Source organism: Orbicella franksi, chromosome 4 (assembly GCF_964199315.1).
Source record: "Orbicella franksi chromosome 4, jaOrbFran1.1, whole genome shotgun sequence".
In the NCBI taxonomy this organism is placed as follows: domain Eukaryota; kingdom Metazoa; phylum Cnidaria; class Anthozoa; order Scleractinia; family Merulinidae; genus Orbicella; species Orbicella franksi.
In genome coordinates, this window is record NC_138148.1 from 2,368,974 (window position 1) to 2,392,300 (window position 23,327).

The window sequence follows — 23,327 nt, forward strand, 5'->3', positions numbered from 1 at the left end:
GTTAGCCCCCAAGTCGATTAGGCCCTAACCGTTTAGCCCCCATCTTGACGTCCATTAGCCCCCTACCAGAAGTCGAAAACACTGTCTATTTCTCGTTCTTTAGGCGTGAATATGGGGGCTAATCGACTTCTGGTTGGGAGCTAACTTGACTTGGGGGACCAGTTCAGCACCGAAAAAGGGGCGCGGCCTCTGGGGACGAGAATGCCAAGGGACTCTCTTCACCAGCGGTTTACTGTTGAAAGCCATGTGCAACTAATATCCAATATGGCGGACATGGCGGATGAATCGGCGAGAAAGTAAAAATCTATCTTGTTCGTGTATTTTCACGTAGTTTTTCTTGTTCTTTTCCCGAATTTGTGTCGCCAAGATGAAGAATAGATTCACGACAGTAGATCTCTGTGCAGTAATAACGCAACTAAGAGAAAGGTGAGAAGTAGAGACGCTTTCATGATAATAACTGAGGACTTTTGTGACTAAAGCAGGAGTTTCAATAACATTAGTTAAAAGCGGCTACTGAAGGTGTAATAGGCGGGTGTGACCACTAAAGGGGCCATAAGGCCCCTTTCCCCTAGGGGGCTCTGGGGGCATCCCCGCCCGCAAGAAAAATTTGAAATCTAGAAGCTCGGAAATGCGATTTCCAGCGTTCTGGGCATCAGAAAGCATGCTGTTGATGGGTATTTTTATTGACCACAAAGCAGGATTTTTTCTTACTAACTATTAATTTTTTGATGCAAAGAGGTGCATTTTGAATACCTTTCTAGGCAGATATCTCTTAGTGACTCTTGATATCCACTGAAAGTTATTGTAAAAACTAACTTAAAACAATGTGTCAAAAGCTGTTTATTCTACGGATTCGAATGAAACTACAATAATATTCAGCAATTATTGGATTATTCTTTGCATAAAGGTAATCAATCCAAAGAAATGATAACATCATTCCTACCGGTTGATGACGACTGGTTCCTGTTAGAGTTTGTCCCAGAGTCTGCTTTGTCATGATGTCGAGGCTTCAGGTTTATAGTGTATCGCAGGACGTTGAAATTATCTTGTGCGCTTCAGTTTTTTGGCCTTGGGTCTGTTTTGCCCGCTTTTTTGTAGCATTTAAAAATTTCAGTGGTCATCATTGTTGTTGTATTTGCTTTTTTTTATTGATATCATTTTTATTTTCATTAATGAAATCCAAACAGACAGTGGTAAGGGGTCCTACAGGCGGTGGTAGACCTCCTCTAACCAGCTTTTATTGAAACCCCTGCTAAAGGCCCCTATAAATATATTAAACTATCGTAAGCTTAAATATTAAAAGAAATAATAAATTCTATATATTCCACAATATCCATATCAAAGTTCAGTGCTCTTCCACAGAGCTTTGCCAATTGCAAATTATGATAATATATAGCTTAAATTATAGTAACATTCACCAAGTTATTTCACTACCTTACTAACCTTGGTGAATTTATACTTAAGCATATCTGTTATTTTCCTTTTGTGGCAGTCTTCTAGGTATGAGAGTGGCTAATGTTTATGACATTGATAGCAAGACCTACCTGATTAGACTGGGAAAGTAAGTAGCTTGAGATTACAACAGCAAAAGCTCCTGGGGGGATACTCCCTCATATGGGCTATATAGGTATGTGCGGCCCCAAAGAGTAGGGTTTTTCAGTCATTTTAGTCATAAATAGGGTATCGATTTTGGCCATTTTGGTCATAAATAGGGTATGGTTTTAGCACTCTAGTGTTTAATTGGGTACATTTCTTAGAAGAAGCTACCTTTTCTTTGTTTTCAACAAGAACGTCAAGAAAAGCCCTTCATAACTTAAGTTTAAGGCAACTGCGCCAGCCGCAACGGTTATAAATAGGGTATTGAATTTTTGGCCAGGTCATAAATAGGGTAGGAAAAATCACAGATTTTGGTCATAAATAGGATAAGGGTTTTGGGAAGTGGGCCGCACACCCCCACCCAACTTTTCTGGGAGTACCTTTCCCCCCTGGGCTAAAGCTTAGCAGGCTATGTTTCTCACTGTTTTTAATTTTTTAAGTAGGTAAGGGAAGGGAATGGTGGAGGTGTAGGGAAACATTTAATTTAGCTGATGTCCACATGTATGTGTTTAAGTCCTTACTGTCACAATTAATTGAATAGTTGTTGCATTGATTGCTTAAGTACGAAAATCTGTTGAGATGGATCATTAAAATTCCTGCCCTGAAACAGATTTTACCAGTATCTGATCTTGTCATATAGGAACCCTGCGATTTTTTAATATGCAAGTTGTCTTGCAAAAGAGGAAGGTTCTTTTGGAACACTTTTTTGTAGAACTGTTTTGTGTAAACAGGATTGTCAAATGTAGCTAGCAAAAATCACCATATACAATTTACTTTAGGATCTTGACCAGCTACCCTACTGGGCTATTTGTCTAATTTGTGGATCATGTGTACTAAAGGCATCCATAGTTGAGTGTCAATCAATACTCTCGATCGACCTGTGATCAACACTCGGGCAATCTTGATCACCACTTGATCAACATGTCAATCGCTACTCGGTTGAAACCAGGTTGACACTTGATCAATGTGATCAACACCTGATTGACACTCAATCGAGTGTTGGTCGATATACAGTGGAGTGTTGATTGACCCTTATGTATCGATCGACACTTGATTGCGTGTCTGCGAAAATTAGTTGACTCTCAACCGATGTTTGACCAGAATGTTGATTAAGTATCAATCGAGTGTCAACCAATGTGTTGATCCAGTATTGATTGCATGTCGATTGAGGGTTGCTCGAGGGTTGATCAAGGGTATCGATCGACACTCAACCATGGATGCCTTTAGTACATTCTTTACAAAAGATGGCAAAATTAGCCGTCTTCTCAAACAATGAAGCTGCTAAACTCAAAATATCATGATAACCAGATGATAAAATATCATATCATGATAAAGCGTATTTTGAAAAATAGAAATCATTTGGATTCAATTAATTTTGTACAAGTTCTTGCTAACTTGGTACAATTTTTTCCTACTGAATTTTAAAGGACAGATGTAAAAGTCATGTTGTTGGTTGAGTCTGGTAACAGAATAAACACAACAGAATTTGAGTGGCCCAAAAATTTGATGCCATCTGGATTTTCAATGAAGGTAAATGGAAATTATTTTTTGACAGTCATGTCTTATAACCTACTGCAGGAGGAGATTTGGTTGATGCTCATGTCTCCTTGAAAAGTTTTTATCATAGTGGCAGGGTTGTTGGTAGCTTTCATAATCATTATTCAGTGAAATTTATTATGAAATTATCTTAATTGTTTTCAGTGCCGTAAGCATATCCGATCTCGAAGGCTTGTGAACATCAGTCAGTTGGGTATTGATCGTATTGTGGACTTGCAGTTTGGTTCAGATGAAGCAGCCTATCACTTGATTGTCGAGCTTTATGACAGGGTAAAACATTTTTACTCTGTTTACATAAACTTAGAATGTGGGTGAATTAAATATTTCTACATGAAACTTATTGTCATGGTGAAATGTTTCTTATTATCTCTTGAGAATGGTTTGAGACATGCTCTCAGACAAACTGTCCTTGACTAGGGATAAATTGAAAACTAGGTAGGAGAAAATGAACCACATTATAGTTGAAATCAAAAGTTAACTGAGATCAAAAAATTAACTGTGATATCTATCTCCAACAATTTTTCCATTGTTGTGTTTTGGGCAAATTTTAAACTTAAACAAGAAATTAGCAACAGTAATGATTTTGTTGTATAAACTTGCCAGTAAAGATTTACTGTATCAGTCTATAACTAGTTGATTTATAACGTATTCATTGCATTTGCACTTGCATGTATTTCAGGGTAACATTGTGCTGACTGATTTTGAATACACAATCTTGAGTCTTCTAAGAACAAGAACAGACACTGAAGATGTCAGATTTGCTGTACGAGAAAAATACCCTGTGAATTCTGCAAGGCAAAGAGAGCCATTGATGAGCCTAGAAAGGTAGATTGTGTATTGTGTGATTTAATGAGCTAGATAGAGATGGTGCAGTGCTGAGTGTGCTCGCTTCCCACCAACGTGGCCCAGGTTCAATTCCGGCCCAGTGCTATACAATATATCTGGGCTGAGTTTGTTGTTGGTTCTTGCCTTGCTTCAGGGGTCTTTCTCTGGGCTCTCTGGTTTTCCTCCCTCTACAAAAACCAACATCTCCAAATTCCAATTCAACCAGGATAGAGGACCTGCATGAAAACCAACTATGGTTGATGTGATTTCCTCTCTAAGTACAGTACATGTAGTTGCATGCCAATAGTCGGCTGACTGTTGGCCGTCTGTCATCCGACTGTTGGCCAATTGTTGGCTGACTGTCGGCCAACTGTCGGCCAACTGTCGGCCAACTGTCGGCCAACTGACTGTCAGGTGACAGTCGGCAAAAACACTGATGTTTTCCTTTGAGCACATGCAGATTACTTGTGAATGAGCTTTCGTCCTATGTGCACATGCAATCCTAAAACTATAGGGAACCACCTTAAGTAAGGAGGCTTTGCTATTAATAATACCTGAAACTTTTTCACTAACATACTGAGTAAATTATTACTCCTTTTTAATCAACTTTTAGACTACACGACATTTTAACAGAAAGCAAGGAGGGAATGGAGTTAAAGAAGGTGTTAAACCCACATTTTGGTAAGATACTTACTGGAACTACGTCACAGTTTGTGTATCTTGAAAAGTTTAAAGCCTAAATTTTTAAAGTGCGTTGTTTGTTATCAATGTTAATCTTTGCCATCCTTAACCATCCTTGCTCCTTAATGGTTTTTATCTCTTTGTTGTTTTTCTATCTTAGTAAACTACTTTTTCTGGTTTCCTTCAATTTTAAAGGTAATTTTGTATGTGGCCAAACTAGCTCTTGATACTGTGGTCATACTGAAGGTACATGTACAGGTGTACCATATATATTTCAAACCTTTTATTGTTATTATTTTTAACATTTCTTTCTGTTTATGATTGTGACTATACATCCTAGTGATCTATTTCACTGACAGTTTATGGTGCAGCTGTATTGGAGCATTGCCTCATGGAAGAAGGATTCCCTGAAAATGTCAAGATTGGAAAAGGATTTAATTTTGAAGAAGGTTAGTAAGCCTTTAAAGCCAAAATGTACAATTATGATGTGCTATCAGTACTGTGTGATTCTCCAGTGAAGCAGTGGTTGAGTACCTGTATACAAGATGTTGTACAGCTTGACTTGTGTATGTGTACATATTTAGCAACGAGTTATAAGCCCTCCTCTATGTATAAGTACACAAATCCTAATTTGTTATTAAATGAATAATTTTTGTATGAACATGCATGCCGTTGTGCATTGATCCTATCAAGAATATTAATTATATTACTTTTGCAGACATTTTGAATTACAGCAAAACATAACAAAAGAGTTTTCAGATAGAGAAAGTATGTTGTTGTTGTTGTTTATTTCAGAGTACTAATGTAGATGAGATAAGATTTTTTTCCCAAAATGACTAATCTGATGTTCACCAATCACAGACATTTATGAGTAATTTTTAGAAATACATAACAGTTGATTTGCATCATGTCCTCTCTGTTTAGACCTTCCGAAGGTTATGGAATCACTGAAGAAAGCAGAAAGTTTGCTTGAATTGACACTAACCGCAAAATGCAAGGTCAGAATTGTCATTTTGATTTATTACATGCTGTACTTGTGGATCTTAGATATTTCAGTGAGGTGTAAAAAAATAAAAATAATTTTGAATGTGAATTGTTAATTGATAACAATATTATCTTGAATGGTTAAAAAAAGTTTGTTCTCTGTTCTTTCTGTTGTCAGTTGTTTCATTGTTAATAGAGAGAAATGGTTAGGAAGGCTGGTAAACATTAAAAGAAGCAGACAAACAGGCTAAGATTTATGTTGGAAGGTCCTTGACCCTGCACATCTTTTGTTTTATGCTCATAGACCATGCATGAATTACTTTAGATTTCGCAGTGCTTCTATTGGTTAGTTGTATGAGCACACATAACCAACTTTTGTGTTTTGTCAGGGTTTGTGCAAGGTCAACCTCCAAAATAGCCAACAAAAACATACATGTACAATAAAGAACTTTGCCAGGTTTTCTAACCATTTCCCTCCATTAACTTTTTTTAAACTTTTAACAACAATTTCTTTCCTTTTTAGGGAGTTATTGTTCAAAAAAGAGAACAAAAGCCATCCAGCAATGGTGAAGTTCAAGATGAGCTCCTCACGTAAGTTAAATTCATCTGAGCTGGGTGAATCGGGTGAATTTTTCAATTTGAGGTGCAAACAATGACAGCACTTGAGGGCTGGGAGGAAGGGGGATTACCAGAAGGACTATTTAGTGATGAACAGAGTTTTTTTACCAGGAATTTGGGGCTCATGTTCAGGTGACTTATTTTCATAACAAATATTCATTTGATATTATATTTGATAAACTAGCTTTTTCTTCTTTCATTCTGTACATGATGTTTTAGGTATCAAGAATTCTACCCATTCTTACTAAATCAACACAAGAAAGGACCATATCTGGAGTTTCCATCATTTGACAAGGTAATACATTTCACAGTTGTTTTTGTTCCATTACTTCATTCTTCAACCTCTCTCCCAAAAAGTCCTTAATTCCTCCATTTGCACAGTTCTATGTATAAATCATATGCTAAAAGTATCTCGCAGGTGTGTCCCTTGGCACATTAAGGACTGATAAAGGTGAAAAGTAGTTCAGTCAAATTTCTCTTTGTGCAATTTAATGGGTTTAATGCATTTTTCCAGTGAATACAACAAGAACAACAACAACAGCAATCTATATTTTGTACTCTCTCTTGCCTTGTAACTAATTACAGAAGATATGATATTAATTTAAAAATTAGAGTACTGGCTGTCTGGAGTAACCATAAGCAGTGCCTCTGTGGTGCCTGTGTTCATGACTGCTTAACAAATATTTAATCTCTGAATGCACTTTCAGGCAGTGGACGAGTTCTTCTCAAAGATGGAAAGTCAAAAAATTGATATGAAGGCTCTGTCTCAAGAAAAAACTGCAATGAAGAAGCTAGAAAATGTTAGAAAAGATCATGAAAGGAGAATTGAGTTACTGCAAAAGTCTCAGGTAGGTAGACTCTACATGTAGATAGTAGGTCTACTCATCTTAAAGTGGGCTGTAAATTTGATAGTAGCTCACATATACAGTGTACCATACTGTACTAGCCACAGGGCTCACAAAAAGTGCCATCTGGTCGCCCAAGGGAAGTAGATTTTCCTGCTGTGCTTGCAGGTAACTTTTTATTCTCAATTGCCCAATGGGAAAGAGCCCAGGCAGGCCATCTGTCTACTAAATAAAAAAAGTAAACTAGGACTTGCCCAGGGCAAGTAAAATAATTTTTGAGGGTTACTTCCCTAAAGGGGAAGCTGGAATTCAAGTTTTTCTCAAGCCCTGTGGCCTGACTGTAACATGAGGTACACTTTTGCACCGAGTAATTTGGCATGCAGTAAGTTACAGCTAACATGCATGCATTTGCTGTCACATTTACTAACAGAACTTGGTGTGACTTGATTGTTCTCAGGATCTGGACATGCTTAAAGCAGAACTTGTGGAGCTTAATTTACCACTGGTGGGTTGGCATTAATTTAACAAATCATTGAATTAATTTTTCTCATGATGGTTGATAGATAGGTTGATAGATCAAAATTAACCCATTAGTGTGTCTGCTGGTTGATCTGCGTGTACAAAGTATGTACTAGCTAGTTGGTTGTTATACAACATATGCATTATGCATTGTTACATGACATGGAGGATGGGCAACCATTATAACAAATGGTGTTCTTTCAGAGAGGTGTGTTTTAACAGTGCAAAACAATGAAAGCCTGATGAAGAAAATCTCAAATCCAGGGGTCATACTTGCTTCAAAAATCTCTTAAAAGAATGATAATTTCCAACTGTTTACTGGTTCATTGATGTATGTGTACTTGACATTTTAGTATTGTTAATGAGTGCATGGCCCATACCTAAGGTTTCTTCGTTTTTTGATTGTGTGTGTTTGTACACACACAACTGAGTGTCTTATTTCTTCCCCTTTTCAATATATTTATCAGCATGGCCCAGCCACTTAGCACAACTAGCATTTGCTCTCTCTAAGAGGCTTTGCTCCATATAACTGAAAATATTGAACCTGAAATTCATTTATTTTTCTTATAGATGTAAACCTATCAGAGCTGTTGTTGATTCTTCCATGTTGTAAGGAACATTGCTTAATATGTGCTTATAGTGACAATTAGCTCTTATTTCCAGGTGGATAAGGCCATTCTGATTGTCAACAGTGCCATCGCCAATCAGATTGACTGGTCTGAAATTAACAGCATAGTGAAGGAAGCCCAGTCACAGGGGGACCAAGTAGCATGTGCTATTGCTGCACTTAAACTGGAAACTAACCATATCACTATGAACCTCAGGTCCGGTATATAACTATTGCCTTATACAATAATTCTTAAGGTGTTGACTTCTTCTGCTTGGCTGTTTTACCTTCTAAAGCCTCTAAATTTGTTAACTACAAAGTGAAAATGTGAGCAGGGACAAATGGCTGCCCGCAGTTGATTACATGGCCATTTTTCTGGTGAACTTTTCTTAATTTGGTCTCTGTGTCACTCTCCACTACTTTTACTGTTGACGTCGTATTTCGCGTATTTCTGCTCTTATAATGAAATATATCAGGTTAGGTAAAGTAAGGTACGTAAAGGCATTAAGTTTGCCGGTACCCACTTATACACCTGGGTGGAGAGAGGTACTGTGAGAGTAACAGGTTAGGTTATAATAATGTTATTCTGGACAAAATTCCAGGTCTGGAGCAATATAATATCATATTCATCATTAACTGTTTTCATTGAATAGAAACCCTTATGATTTTTCTGATTCTGACTCTGATGATGAGGAAGAAGATGAAAAGACTAAAAAGAAGAAGAAGAAGAAAAGGGTAATTATTGAATTATAATCTGAATTTAGCATGCAAGTAATGCCTCTTGTTTGGCTTAAAAATTGATTTAATACTACAGCCATGTCTTTCTGTTCAATTATCAGACAATTCTTTTGGCTACACTTGATATTGATATATGTGCATCATTTTCATTGACATTTGAGAATGTCTGTAGTTGATGTTTTTTAAAGTTATATATTACTTTATTGTTGTTGTTATAGGGACCAAAGTTTACAAAAGTTGATATCAACCTGGCCTTATCTGCATATGCAAACGCACGAAGGTAGAGCAAACTATAGTACACGTTATTTTTAATCGGAATCTCCCATATCTGAATAATTTAGAAACGTTTTTGTCAGCTGTATGGTGTGAAACTTACTTGGTCATTCTCCTCAAGTGACCTAGCAGCTCTCACACACTTTATTTTCAGATGTAGGAATCCAACCAAAATAGTTAGAAGTTCCCCTCCTCTGAGTGACTATTAAAAAATATCTTTACTTAACAGCCTGTAAATTAGGTCCGATAATCTCTGCGTCAAGTGGGACTGTATTCAGAAAAATCACTTTTTAACATAAAGTGAATAAAAGAGTCCCAGCTACAAACTTTTCCTGATCTAGTGACGATTGAGGTCTCCGTGATTATCCCTGCAATGTTGGCCATCATTCAAGTTTTACAAACGTTTTCATTCAAGTTTTACAAACGTCACAAAAGTGTGAGGCGTGGTTTGTTTATTATTATTCACTGTGAAGAACGTTGCCAGTTTGCGTACTTCTTGTAAATCTGTCCCATTTTGTATTTTTCAGCTTTTATGATAAAAAGAAATTCTCTTCTAAAAAGGAACAGAAAACAATAGATGCCTCCGAGAAGGTGAGTTCCTGAAGTCTTACCAATCCATTTAATATTTGCAACTTTTTGGCTTAAGGCTGATTCTGAGACGATTAAGAATCGTTTTCAATTTTAGGCCCTGAAATCAGCAGAACGAAAAACAAAGGAAACTCTCAAGGAAGTTGAAACAACAACAAGAATAAAGAAAGCTCGGAAGACGTACTGGTAAGAATTTCTGGTCAACATTTAATATCTCTTTACAATGTCACTACATTATCTTCAAGCAGGTGATGAGGGTAAAGACAACCATCAAAAAGGGATTGTCTTGATGTGTTATTAAATTCTCAGATCTAAATGTAACACTAAAATATGAGGTAATGAGATCCTATTAGGATAGTTTAATATTTAAATCTTGGCAGCAGTTGATGTACTAAATCTTTTTTTTTTACTTTCAAGGTTTGAGAAGTTTCTTTGGTTTATTAGTTCTGAGAATTATCTGGTCATCGGCGGACGTGATCAACAACAAAACGAACTTGTGGTCAAAAGACACTTAGAACCAGGTCAGCGGTCAAGCCGAAGTCTGTTGTTCTCTACTGGTGGTAACGCTTGCATGTTTTTCCGCCTTTGGAGACGCTGGAATGTTTTCGTGCCCTCTACGACACTTGCATACTTGTCCACTCTCGGCGACGCTTTCATGTTTTCGCGCCCTTGGTAACCTTAGATGTTTTCCCACTGTTGGTGACGGTTAAATGTTTTCCCGCCCTTGGTGATGTTTGCATTTACGCTTGCATGTTTTCCCGCCTTTGGCGACGCTTGCATGTTTTCCCGCCCTTTACATCTGAGTTACATGTTTGTCGGTGCATGGTGACACTTGACTACTTTTTTCCTGTGCGAGTTCTGATTGTTAGTTTTTAGTTGATGATTTTTTTTTCTTCCACAGGCGATCAGTACGTGCACGCAGATCTTCACGGTGCCACAAGTGTTATAATAAAGAACCCCACGGGCCAGCCAGTCCCGCCAAAGACCCTGAATGAAGCCGGGTGCATGGCGGTATCATATAGTGCAGCATGGGAGGCACGAATCGTGACCTCAGCGTGGTGGGTGCATCATTCACAGGTGTCCAAGACAGCACCTACGGGAGAGTACCTCACCACAGGGAGCTTCATGATAAGGGGCAAAAAGAACTTCCTGCCACCTTGTTACCTGATGATGGGCTTTGGTTTTATGTTTAAACTTGATGAAACGTGCATCGAGAATCACTTAAACGAGAGGAGAGTCCGAACTGTAGAGGATACTGAAACAGTCGAGGTAAGATCCTGCACGTTTTTGCTTTCTTTGCTTTTTATAGCACGCTAGAGACTAAAAAAATCGAGTCTAAATGGTGTTTTGCTTAAAAAGACCAACGCGTAAAGTAGACCATGGCCGTAGTACTAATCCATGGAAGGTCACGCTAGCATTTTACACTAACACTTCACCGGTACTCATGTGTACTCTCGACACCCGAGTAAAGAGAGGCACTGGAGAGTTAGATGTTAGTGATGCTGTCCAGGGCTCAAACCCGGGTCATCCTGGTTGTCCTTCGCACTAAATACTCATCGCCTCTTGTACGTACTTTTTTCTTGTTTAACATGACTTTTTGTAGGGTGTCGAAGGAGAAGAAGAGCTGTCTGTTCCCAGTGATGAAGGCGACGATGAAAATCAACCAAGTTCTGCTGTACAAGACACAAATGATCAAGAGGACGAGGAGGAGCAAAACAGTTTGTTCCCTGACACTAGCATTGACATACAACTCACCAAGGAGGGAAAGTAAATAGTTCACTTGCTTCACGTTTGTTTCAGTGATGATAACGTCTTATATCGGATGTAGTATAAACTCCCAGAGAGAAAGATGTTTCGTCCAGCCTCCCCACTATTCCTTCCTTAAAGAATTCGAGTGGGGTAGCGGGTCGTTTCGCCCGATAGCCAGTTCGCCCGATGTCAGTTTGCCCGGACTGAAAGTCCGGTCCCTTCGCCCGAAAAAAAAAATTTTAAAGAAGGGTGTGTTAATTTTTCTTTCTTTAAACTAAACGAGCGCCAAAGAGAACATTGTGGGCATAATGAAACATGCGCGTAGTCCCACTTTTGGTTCGATGGACCAAGCGAAAGAGGGATTGCTTATAGTCTAGAAGTTTGTGTATAAATACGGCTCTCCTACTCCAGTTTTTTCTGGGTAATCGTAGATTTTGCAGCGTTGTTGTTCTGTTTTGTTCGTTAGAGTACAACTTCAGCGTGGTACAAGTAGAAGTAGCAGCCGTCAAGACAGCGAGGAAGGGGAAATCAATTCTTTTGAGCAAACCAAACAGGTATGGCTTCGCGAAAGTTGTCTCCTGGATCTCAAGCCAGTAACTTCCTTCATTAGGTAGGATCTTGGACTAAAACAAAACGGAATTTAAATCACCATTGAACCCCCGGCCCTTGTTTTTTTGTTTAAGATTGAGGCCTACTTTTTCACTGCTTTTTCGCTTGACATTGCTCTCTATTTCGACAAAAAATACGAACGAACGAAGAAACGTCGGAATTTGAGTGACTTTTAAATCTTCATGTTTAAGTTACCTGATTTTTAACTGATTTCTTTTTCAGCCTGCGAACAAACAGTGGCTTACAAAGAAACAGAGAAGGTAACTTATTTAAGTTGCAGTTATACTCCGAGAAAGCAAACGTCTCTATTTCCATACTCGTAACGTAACTCTACCGACATCCGCCTCTCTGATTGGTTGTTACTTGGCGCAAAAATTCAAACCCAAGTCACTGCCAACCTCGTTCCCAGGTTCTCTTCTTTACGCTCGCTGGATGGGACGGGAAGATGGGAGACCCTGGGACGAGGTTGATTACCTGATACAAACATTACTTTACGTGCTATTAGAGCGGTTTTCAATTGAGTGTCGTAAAACCAAAACTAAAGTTATCACTCTGCCCAATCACAAAGGACATAGACAGTCCAATGAAACAATCAAAACTCATAGTAAGTACATGTAGCCGACATGTGTAGCCGGCGCGGGAAAACGTGTGCGAGCGTGCGGTTGGTTTTGTTGCGCGGTAATGCAAAACCAATTACATTTCGACACCCAAGTAAGAATACGAGTGTAGAGTTGTTTTGCGGTAATCGTGATGTATGTAACGTTCTATTCGAGATATTATATTTATTACACGACTAAGTTAGTTCAGAGGGCCAATAACTAAAATCAACCAATCAGATTGCTCCATTGCCATGCCGGTCCAATAGATCACTCTTGCTCAGGACCGTGCTGGGCGAACATTGGTCCTCGGTCTTTTTTGTACGGACATCGCTGCACTCAGTCCGCACACGTCCCTCGCGCTTGGTTAATAAGATACCTTTATTTGACAATTTACAGCACCGTATTCCTATTTTAAATTTAAATTTGATTTGACCTCAGGGAAAACCGAAAAAAGAAGGGCAAACAAGCTGAGGACGATCTTACTCAGGAGAGAGAAGAAGATGACGAAATTGAAGAAGAAAACGAGCAGGCAAATAAGGTGGCCCAAAACCGCCGTCTTCATGTTCCACGTGTGTTAACTCGCTGGCCCGTAACGTTCTGATTTCAACATGCAAATTCTCCTTGTTACTCGCTTTAAACTTCTTATGGCGCTGATTAGGAGAATTGTTAAAACATCAAACGGTTTTCTCTTCAGTTGAGTATCAATTTTTTAACCCCTTTCGTCTGCATGCATGTTTCTTTAATAAAGTTTGGAGAGGAAATTAGGTTCTGATGATTGTTAAAGCTAGTTAAATTTACTGAATTCATTTTGTCTACAGAAATCTAGTAATAGCTGTGACCAACAGCAACAGCAGCAGCAGCAACAACAACAACAACAACAACAACAACAACAACAACAACAACAGCAACCGGCACCCAAGAGAGGAAAGAAGGTAAATACGCTTTCCAAATTTTGACAAGCTTACACGCGTTTCATCCAAAAAAAAGTGACAACAACCACGGTGCATAGGGTAAGAAACAGTAACAAGTAAAAGTACTGTTCCAGTAGCTTTCATTTGAATGGCACACACTAGGGTGTTATCCACAGACTCAAAAATTAGAACCACTTTGTACAGCATAATAAACAGTACCACATGAAAGTACTGTTCAATAGCTTTCATTTGAATTGTCACATACTGGAGTTCCATCTACAGACTCAAAAGTTAAAAAAACAGTTCGGTTAAACTTGTTTTTTCTTCAAGGCAAAACTTAAGAAGATCAAAGAGAAATATGGTGAACAGGACGAAGAGGAACGACAGATGAAGATGGAAATACTGGCGGTAGGGTTTGTTTTTGAATGTTACTTTTGATTTCACAAGAAGAATTAACTCAAACATTGAATAGGTTGAGAAAATAACAACGGCGTCAGCTTCGACAACGTCGCTTATTATTCCTGTCCCAAGTACCTGTGTATTTCTCGAGCGGGTAAATGTCCAATATCTTTTATGATTATCTAATGCTGCCCTTTCTTCGTATTGTTATTAAGTCTGCTGGACCTGCAAAGGAGAGCAAAGCAGAGAAAAGAAAGAAAGAAAAAAAAGGCGCGAAAGGATGGGGAGGAGGAGGTGGAGCCAACAGGCCGGTCAGCGGTAAACTCGGAAAGAAGGATGTGCAGACAAACAAAGACCAAGTCGAGATGTCAAAACAAAATAATTTATCTGCGGAACAAGGAAGAATGCAATTAAATCAAGAAAATAACGTCCAATCTACTGAGGGTATCGATAAAAGTGAAGGCAATGAAGGGAACTTTACTGGCCAAAATTCAAGCAGTTGTGGAGAAACAGGAGTTGATGAAAACAATAAAGAAAACCTGGTTGTTGATAACGAGACAACGAATAAAGAAAAAGCGAACTTGTTGGATAAATCTACTGAAGAATTAAGTATGTCAAGTCAAGTTAATGTAGAGGAAAACTCAGTGGGAGCTGTTTATAATGAAGGTACGGTCGCTGCTTAAAGGTGCTACGTCACAGTTTTCGCTTCTTGAAAAGCTTGGCCTAAATTTTTCAAGTTCTTCGTTTGTAATCCGTGTTAATCTTCTCCATTCTTTAAAATCCTTGTTCCTTTATAGTTTATTATCATCCCTGTGGTATTTCTCTATCTTAGTAAACTATTATTTTCAGGTTTCCTTAAGTTTAAAGGTAATTTTGTACGTGGCCAAAATAACTCAAAATCCCGTGACTGAACTCTTTTAATGACGCGCGATTTTCGAGTTAAGGATAAACGCGGAAGCTGGTTGAGAGAAATCGAGGGAAAGAAAAGTCTTACCCGAGGCGTATTCTAGTGATTTTATGAAAAGCTAACGACTTCAACTCGGCATACTTCTAGCTAACGTAATTGTATGAAAGTTCTCACTACATCTCATTTCATTTCATATCAATTTCTCCATTTGGGTGCAAAGTTGTTTCGCCAGATTTCTATTTGGTAAACATCCTCGTTCCGCGAGAAAACGCAGTTCTTGTTATTATTGCTGCTGTTTGTGCCTGTCATAAGCTGCTCCTGCATGTGAATCAAGGGATAGTTTTGACTGAACATCGTTGCTTTCAGGTCAGAAGTCGTTGACAGATGAGAAAGAAATGGAAAAAGATACCGTGAGTATATCGAGACTACAGCTTGTAAAGATTTTTTCGCGTGATGGTCAGTCATATCGCAAGATATAAGCTAGAGGGGTAGATTTCTAGTGATTGTTGCAAATTGTATAGAGAAATAAGTCATGCCTCAGTCACTAAGGCCTTAACTAGGAGCTAAGAACATGCGGCTGATGTCAAGCGTGCTAAAATCTGTGGAAGCCGCGGTTGGTAAGACAAACTCTTCTCTCTGATTGGTTGGAGCTCCAGTTTTATGATCTAATCACAGCTCATCGGCTGGAAGTAAACAACACTTCGGAGATTTGTAAGAAAGTTTTATTACTGACTGATTGAGTGATTACCGCATATTTCCTCCTTTATTCACAAAATGTTGACCTTGTTTTTATTCAGGTTGCGTCAGATGATGAGACAGAAGATCTTCCACAAAAAGTACGTAGTAACGATATTTCCTTTGTTTAAAACTTTGGTTTATTCAACCCTTCCTGTCGAAAGATCAAGATATCAATTCTCTTAGTGATCCCCATACATGTCTTTCACTGTTGTTATGAGAATTTGGTGGTAATGATAATGTTATTTCTTTTCGTCATCTAAGTGCCTCCAGTGTGTAGGGTGTTTTGATGGGGCCATGTTAGTGCTCCCAAACAATGGGAAATGCTTGCATTATAATTTCCCAAAGGAGAGAAGTTTTATCGTTTGGGAATACCAACATGGCCGCCTTGACGTTATGTGAAAACGTTTTATTGATCTGACAAGGAGAAGTTAGGGTAGTGTCCACACTAAGCTTTTCGAAAACGCTCTTCAAACCGGAGGAATTTGAAATCGCCCGCTTTTGCGTTTTGGTGTGGACGGAAAACGTTTTGAAAAAGGAGCTTTTCGAAAACTGACTTCACGATAATCATGTGATTTCCTAGCCCGAGTCTCCGTCAACCTCAAATCCAAACTGACCGGTTATTGTTGCGTTTTCAAATTTCTCCGGCGTATTGTGGACAGAAAACGTTTGATGCGTTTTTAGAGTGAAGCCTCCTTGTCAAATTCCTCCGGCGTAGTGTGGACAGGGCCTAAGAATGAGCCGCAAGTGTTTTGTTTGTTTACAGGAAGGCGTGTCGTTGCTTGATTCTCTGACGGGTTGTCCTTTTTCTGAAGATTTATTGCTGTTTGCAATTCCTGTTTGCGCTCCATACACGGCTGTTCAAAATTACAAGTAAGATGCTTCACATTTGTCACCAATAATAATGGATTGTTACTGAATATGGAATTGGAATTACATGACATATATATTGATGTTATTCGAAGTATATTTAAGATTTGCGCACTAAACGACAACATATAGGAACTATAGCAATCGTCAGCGATTATATGAATTACGTCGGTTTGTTCATCTTGGAAATTTCAAGTTCGTCGTTTGTAATCTGTGTTAATCTTCTCCATCCTTAACCATCCTTGTTCCTTTATGGTTTATTATTATCTCTTTGGTGTTTTTCTATCTTAGTAAACTACTATTTTCAGGTTTTCGTCCAAGGCCAAAATAACTCAAAATGCTGTGACTGATCTTCTTTAAATTCAAGTCAAAGATTAGGAAGTTAGGTGTTGATTTTTCGAAAGGAACTTTCATTCAATGAGGTTCTAGTTCGTGATTTTGTTACACAAAATGAGAAAGCTGCGCAAGTCTTCGTTTAATCTGCAGACCCATGTTGCCCTCGGTACGTCTCTAAAACCTAGTCAGGGAAGTGGTGGGAGAAGCTTTTAACTTCTAAGCAATGGCTTTCTTCTTCAGTAGACCTTGACACAGAGCTATGATCGTTTTTATAACATGGTTGACTTTTTAAACATTTTGGTGTCAAACATTTTTCCCTGCCAGGTATAAAGTGAAACTCACCCCAGGAACTGCCCGCAGAGGGAAAGGTAAGAAACCAATCTTAGACTTAGCTGGGTTCAAGGGCAACACATCCGCTGTTTATACCGAGAGACTGGGGACTAACTTCACTGTCACATTCTACAATTAACTTTCTTTTTATTCTAGTTTTACATTCTGAAATATGTATGGCGAAAAACGATAAGTGTACGGTTCTTCTGAATAATATGTACTTGGGAAAACGAGATTTTCCTCGCCAAGTTTGAGTAGAATAGTATTACTGAGTACGTAGTATACAGGCTTCTTGCTTCTTACACAGTTTTAACAACACTTTTGTGCTTTCTAATATTTATCGTTTTGCAGAGAAGTGCAGCATGCAATTAGTAATTTAAATCCTTTTTTCCAGCGGCCAAGACGGCGTTAAATGCATTTCTGTTTTCTAAAGAAGCTTCCCAACGAGAGAAAGACTTAATTAAAAGTTTAAAGGTAAATTAAAATGATCTCGTATAATAAATCGATAGACTCAATGCATTCTTATCCGCTTGCACTGCGTCTGTTGAGAGAGTGATTCTCAATAATGTCATTCTGTATTGAAGAGAGATCTAACCATAGGTGGAGATGAAGTAATGTATCAAACACAAGAGACCTTGTCTTACCACATTTTTAAACACCGAGAAGAGAGTTAAAAATACGACGCGACGCGTAGCGGAGCATTTGTGACGAGATTCGCCGGTGTTTGGAAATGTGGTCTAATACTGTTTTGAGTGTTTGATATATTTTCTCAATCCAAAACTAAAACTAAGGAGAAAATGGAGAGATAAAAATCGTAAAAATCTATACTAATTAAGGCCCCGTGCACACTAGGCCGAAGGAATTTGAAAACGGAATTTTTTCCTGCAGTTAAGCCTTCTGTCCATACTAATACGTCTCGAAAACAGAGCTTTCCGAAAACGTTCTTCAAACCGGAGGAATATGAAGACACCAGCTTTTTCTTTGTGTGAACGGAAAACATTTTTGAAAACGAAGCTTTACGAAAACGATGTGGACTGTTCGCAGCCTCTCTTATTTAGTTGAAGCACGCGAAAGAAAAAGCGAGCGAGCTCGAAGCCTAACCCTTCCCCTACCCAGTCATTTTGCGCTGGCGTCCAGTTTTCTCTCGATTCTATCCGCGCGTTCAACGATCGAATGAAAATACGAGAAAATGGAGGGCTGTGAACAGTCTAAAAACGATGAGGCGCGTTCAACGATCGAATGAAAATACGAGAAAATGGAGGGCTGTGAACAGTCTAAAAACGATGAGGCGCGTTCAACGATCGAATAAAAATACGAGAAAATAGAGGACTGTGAACAGTCTAAAAACGATGAGACGCGTTCAACGATCGAATGAAAATACGAGAAAATGGAGGGCTGTGATCAGTCTAAAAACGATGAGGCGCGTTCAACGATCGAATGAAAATACGAGAAAATGGAGGACTGTGAACAGTCTAAAAACGATGAGGCGCGTTTAACGATCGAATGAAAATACGAGAAAATGGAGGACTGTGAACAGTCTAAAAACGATGAGGTTATGATATTCCCCTTCCCGAGTTCCTCAAACACAAATTCAAAATAACTGTTAATTGTTGCGTTTTCAAATTTCTCCGGCGTAGTGCAGAAGAAAAACATTTGATGCGTTCAGAGTGAAACCTCCGTTTTCAAATTCCTCCGGCGTATTGTGAACGGGGCCTAATGAAGATCAGATATCCAAACACCGTCGTGAGTTATTCGAGAGTTTGAGAAATGCACTGTAAGCGTGAATGTTTTAGCATCTGGAGGGCTCGTGTCAAATACCGTATTTTTAATTTTCTTCTAGTATTAGCAGCTAAATTGTTTTGGTTTCATTTCAATTAGCTCTTGGAGTCATTCTGTCTTTCTGGCGCCACTACGTTTTAACGGTTTCAGGCAATAACCATCAGCTGTTGGCTATGAAATGTTTTGTAATTGAACTTACTTTAAATTCATACTTTCAATCAGTTGACAGTATATTGCTAATGTAAAAGGCCGCTTGAAATTAGCTTTGAAATTAACGTTTAGCTTACAATTAGGCCAAGTTATTTTCCAAGGCAAGACTAAGAGGGAAATTGCTTTCTTTAACTTCCACTCACAGTTGAATCGATTTTTAGGATCCTGCCTTTCGTTTCAAGGCAGATGTAATATTTGTTCAGGGAAATGCTTAATTTGTTCAGATGGGAAACGATTGATATTTTTTTTATTTGCAGGATAATGACCTTTCGCGATACATTCCTGGAAAGGTTAAAGTTTCAGCACCGAACCTTCAGAAAAAGAAGCGAAAGTGATCAGTATTTATAAAATAGCAAGACACCCGGGAAAGTGTTTTTATCAAAGAAATAATATCAATAAACTGTTCCGTTCAGTCACACCGTGTTAAATATTTTATAGTATTTGGTTCTCAGGGTTTAATTTAAGTCTACAGCTTATTGCACCTTTTAATTTTTGCAATAATCTTACGACAGGTTATTGTGTATTAAAATTGTATTCTGTCAGCTTTATTTCACGAAAATAGGTCGAACACTGAAAACAACTTAGCTTGGATATTGTTTTCTTTGCAGATTATCGTGTCGCAGTTTATTCGCCGATTTTTAGCAGTTGTCAATCAAACATGACACGCTACTGCAGGAAATTTCAATGAGAGTCATTTTAAATTTCATTCCCAGTCTGGAGGCCCACTACGGACCGGGTCCGCGGATTATCTATGGACCGGTCCACGGAATACCCCTACGGACCCCCTCAACGGACCAACCCCCAAAATAGAATAAATATAAGAAGGAAATATTTCAGTTATGGATTGTTTCGGCGAAAGCTCGAACGTTACATTTTGCACATGTAACATTCTTGGGTTCAGGCTCGGGCGCGAGTTATATCATTACACATCGCCATTTCCTTTGCTGTGGCCATACTGGATATGAAAGACGGTGAAAGCCTCCAGGAAGCCTCCGGGAAGCCTCGAAATTTGTGCTCTTTCCCGTCCACCATTTTGTTCAGCCATTCTCTCGTGGATTCGTGAACTCGTTCCAGGCTTCATAATTACAGATACAAATAAGCTTGAACGACCTAAAACACATCTTCTATGGCCAGATTGAGCCACGACTCATAAGGAAGGTAACAATTTTACCTTCTTTTTGCCATTGGCATCTCCTTACGCTGAGAAAAGCTTTTACGCTTTTTTTTTTAGCGGAGGGGGGGGGGGGGTGTTACTTACATTTGCACGGTGTAATGCTCAAAATTTCGCCGACACGAGCAATCTATTAGATAACCCATAAGTGAAGTATTTATTTCTTATTTTTATTCTATTTTGTAGGGTGGTCCGTAGACTACAATCCATTGTAGTAATGAAGTGAGGTTAAAATAAATCTTTTTTCTCAGGATTGAAAACCATTCAAGGATAATGTAACAAAAACAACAACAGCAACAATTACCTATTTTAAACCAAACATTTACAAACGTGATGAAGTAAAGGCTGCTTTACCTAACCGAGTAACAAAATTCAATATTTAGAATTTAAGGTTGTTGGCAGTAAAGGTTAAAATGAGAAAAGGAAGAAAAAAAGCAGTTGTGTCGCAATAAATAAATATAACTACAGGGTTAGGAACTTAATGGGTACCAGTTGAAACTTAATGGATATTCAGTAACGAAATAACGCTTTTGTTTTATTTGTAAATGCGACTGTATGAGATTTAGTTTCAGTTTTTGTTTGAAGGACATCAGGGGAAGAGGATCTGGGTGTGCATCTGGTTTAAAAAAAGTGAAAATGCGTATGGCCATATTTGGAGGGCTATAATAGGTTTTAAGGTCGTGTGGTAAGTGTTACACCAGAGTAGCAGTCCAAACGTTAGGAGTGGGTAAATTAAAGAGCGATTTTAATTTTAACCTAAATTTCTTACTTTAGAGAGGATATCGCTGTCTTTAGATAAACCAAAACTGCAAACTGATTTTCCAATTTAAATTAGACTAGACAATTAGACCCAAATGCTTATCATACCTGTGCTGCTTTTAGGCAACCTATAAAATAGGCTTCTTGGATATCCCTAGATTTAATTGGTAGGTTATTTTCCGTTGTTTCTGAATAACCAAATACATAAATGAAAATTACTTCTAATTTATTATATTTCTTAATTAGTACGCGCGTTGTGATTGACCAATTTAGCGGGCCGCACTCTCCTGTACGGCCCGCTAGAATTTAAAGTTGGTTTGTTGCCAAACTGTCTGGTGATTATCGCCAAGTGTTCTTAACTTTTATACCAAGTAAAAGTTTAAAACTTTCTTTTACTCTAAATTGGTATTTAAGCGTGCAAATGACTTAAAAACGATTTCAAATTGACTCGTTTTGTTTTCGAGGTGCGTCAGAAATTTGAAGCCGTTCCGCGTGAATAGAAATCGTTCCCTAACCAGTCAGACACACAGTAAAGATACAATAAATATCTTACTAACTTCGTTTTCTCGGTCCGTACTGTAAGTTACGAATCCTCGTTTTTTCCCCGTCGATTGATGGCCCGCGCGCTTCGCGCTTGGGCCATTAATCGAAGGGGGGAAAAACAAGGATCCATAACTTACAGTACGGCCCTTGAACTCGGTTAGTAACAGGTGTTTACATTCACTGCATGGATAGCTTTAAACAGAGACCTAGTTCTTTAAACTTTCAATTTCATCGAGGCATGAGACGATCAAAGAGGGATCGAAAGGCCTAGTTTGAACTCAAAGTTAACCGCCTTTTCAATGTGTACTCGGAATTGCAACCTGCATTAAATGTACTTCATGTAAAATACGATAAAGCTGTTGTAATTGTACTTAGTAAGGGTTTTGTACTGCCAGTATTGCATGAGCAGATCTCAGTAGGTAATGAGGCCGGAGAAAGAGTTAATATTTTGAGCGTTTAATTTCTGTTGCAACCCTATGTAGTTTCTCTCAGGGTTTTCGTACTTGGTGCTCGATTCTGCCCCGGATTAGGAGTTCCCAAGTTACGTGTACGGTATACTACATATGGTGGGCGTTCCCTTGTAGTGTGCGAAAGCTAAGGCAGCAAAATTTAAAATACCACCCATGTAAGATGCTACTAACGATGTTGGTTGCCACAGACTAGGAGTATAAATGGGTACCAGCTGTATAAAATAATGGACTAGCATCCTCCCCAGTCGCATTAGACCCTTAGTTGCTTCATGCTACGGAACCCGGGTTAAGCTCTGGCTGCACGGTGTAGGCCACTCAGGCTGGTAATGCAACTTTACCAATACGGGGAGGAGGGAGGGGGATGCATTACAATGCCAAGATTATATTACGCTTGCCCCCCAGCCCCAACCCCCCCCCCCCCTCCCTCCGCCGAAAACAAAAGGGTGGCATTGGTATCAAGGAATATGAGGAGTGTGTAAATTTTTCTGATTAGATAGATCAAGGCTGGCTTTTGGGCAAAATTAAAGTTGGTGTGTACTGTTAATGGGGATAAAAGGGGTTGAACTAGGTATTTTTTGGACCTCATCCTCCCACTCCAGAGGCCTATGATAAAGTGGTTGATAATAATCCAGATCGAATTGAAACTCGGAATAGTTGGTGTTCCAGGTGAAATGGGCACGATAATTCGTTTTTGCGGAAATTCCCTGACACTCCCTAACTTTTCACTGACAACTGACCTTCCCAGGAAAGGAGACTGGGTCGGGCATGGAGCGAGAGTAGACGCGCTTTTGTGTGCTCCGGCTTAATGTGAATCTATGGGAGTTTTTTAAAGTTTTTAATGGAAGATTTATTTCAAAAACTTAAAAGAAAAAGCAGAAAGAGTAGCTCTACCTCTAGCGAAGAGGATAACCGACCATCTGAAGATAAAAGATCGAAACTTGACCTGTCAGAAGAGGATTGCGGAATAGACGAAGTGCATTCAGTACTAGAAATGGCGGAAGACGTGTTGCCTAAACTTGACATTGTCCTTAAAAAACTGGAGGCGATGGAAACAAAACTCGACAACCTTGGAAGCTATGTCAAAAACGTGGACGCTAAAGTAAATGCGTTAACTACGAA

The 23,327-nt window shown here is 38.8% G+C and overlaps 1 protein-coding gene across 2 annotated transcripts; it reads left to right on the forward strand.

Annotated features, from left to right (window-relative positions):
- The first annotated feature begins 267 nt into the window (after positions 1–267).
- On the forward strand, positions 268–21,312 carry LOC145485868 (ribosome quality control complex subunit NEMF-like). 2 transcript variants are annotated; one of them, XM_081464519.1, is made up of 32 exons: positions 268–426; positions 1,493–1,561; positions 3,024–3,126; positions 3,298–3,423; positions 3,833–3,978; positions 4,592–4,659; positions 5,019–5,108; positions 5,584–5,657; positions 6,167–6,234; positions 6,481–6,556; positions 6,969–7,109; positions 7,564–7,611; positions 8,289–8,449; positions 8,886–8,967; positions 9,189–9,250; positions 9,771–9,834; positions 9,929–10,017; positions 10,249–10,352; positions 10,733–11,100; positions 11,435–11,598; positions 12,047–12,134; positions 12,412–12,449; positions 13,227–13,326; positions 13,607–13,720; positions 14,030–14,107; positions 14,314–14,764; positions 15,372–15,415; positions 15,803–15,841; positions 16,507–16,613; positions 17,271–17,314; positions 17,671–17,750; positions 19,523–21,312. In XM_081464519.1, exons 1-32 carry the CDS (start codon positions 368–370, stop codon positions 19,598–19,600), a joined length of 3,423 nt encoding a protein of 1,140 aa, XP_081320645.1. In that variant the 5' UTR covers positions 268–367; the 3' UTR covers positions 19,601–21,312. The 2 variants fall into 2 exon arrangements, with proteins under 2 accessions (XP_081320645.1, XP_081320646.1); XM_081464520.1 differs by lacking the exon at positions 17,671–17,750.
- Positions 21,313–23,327: the final 2,015 nt, after the last annotated feature.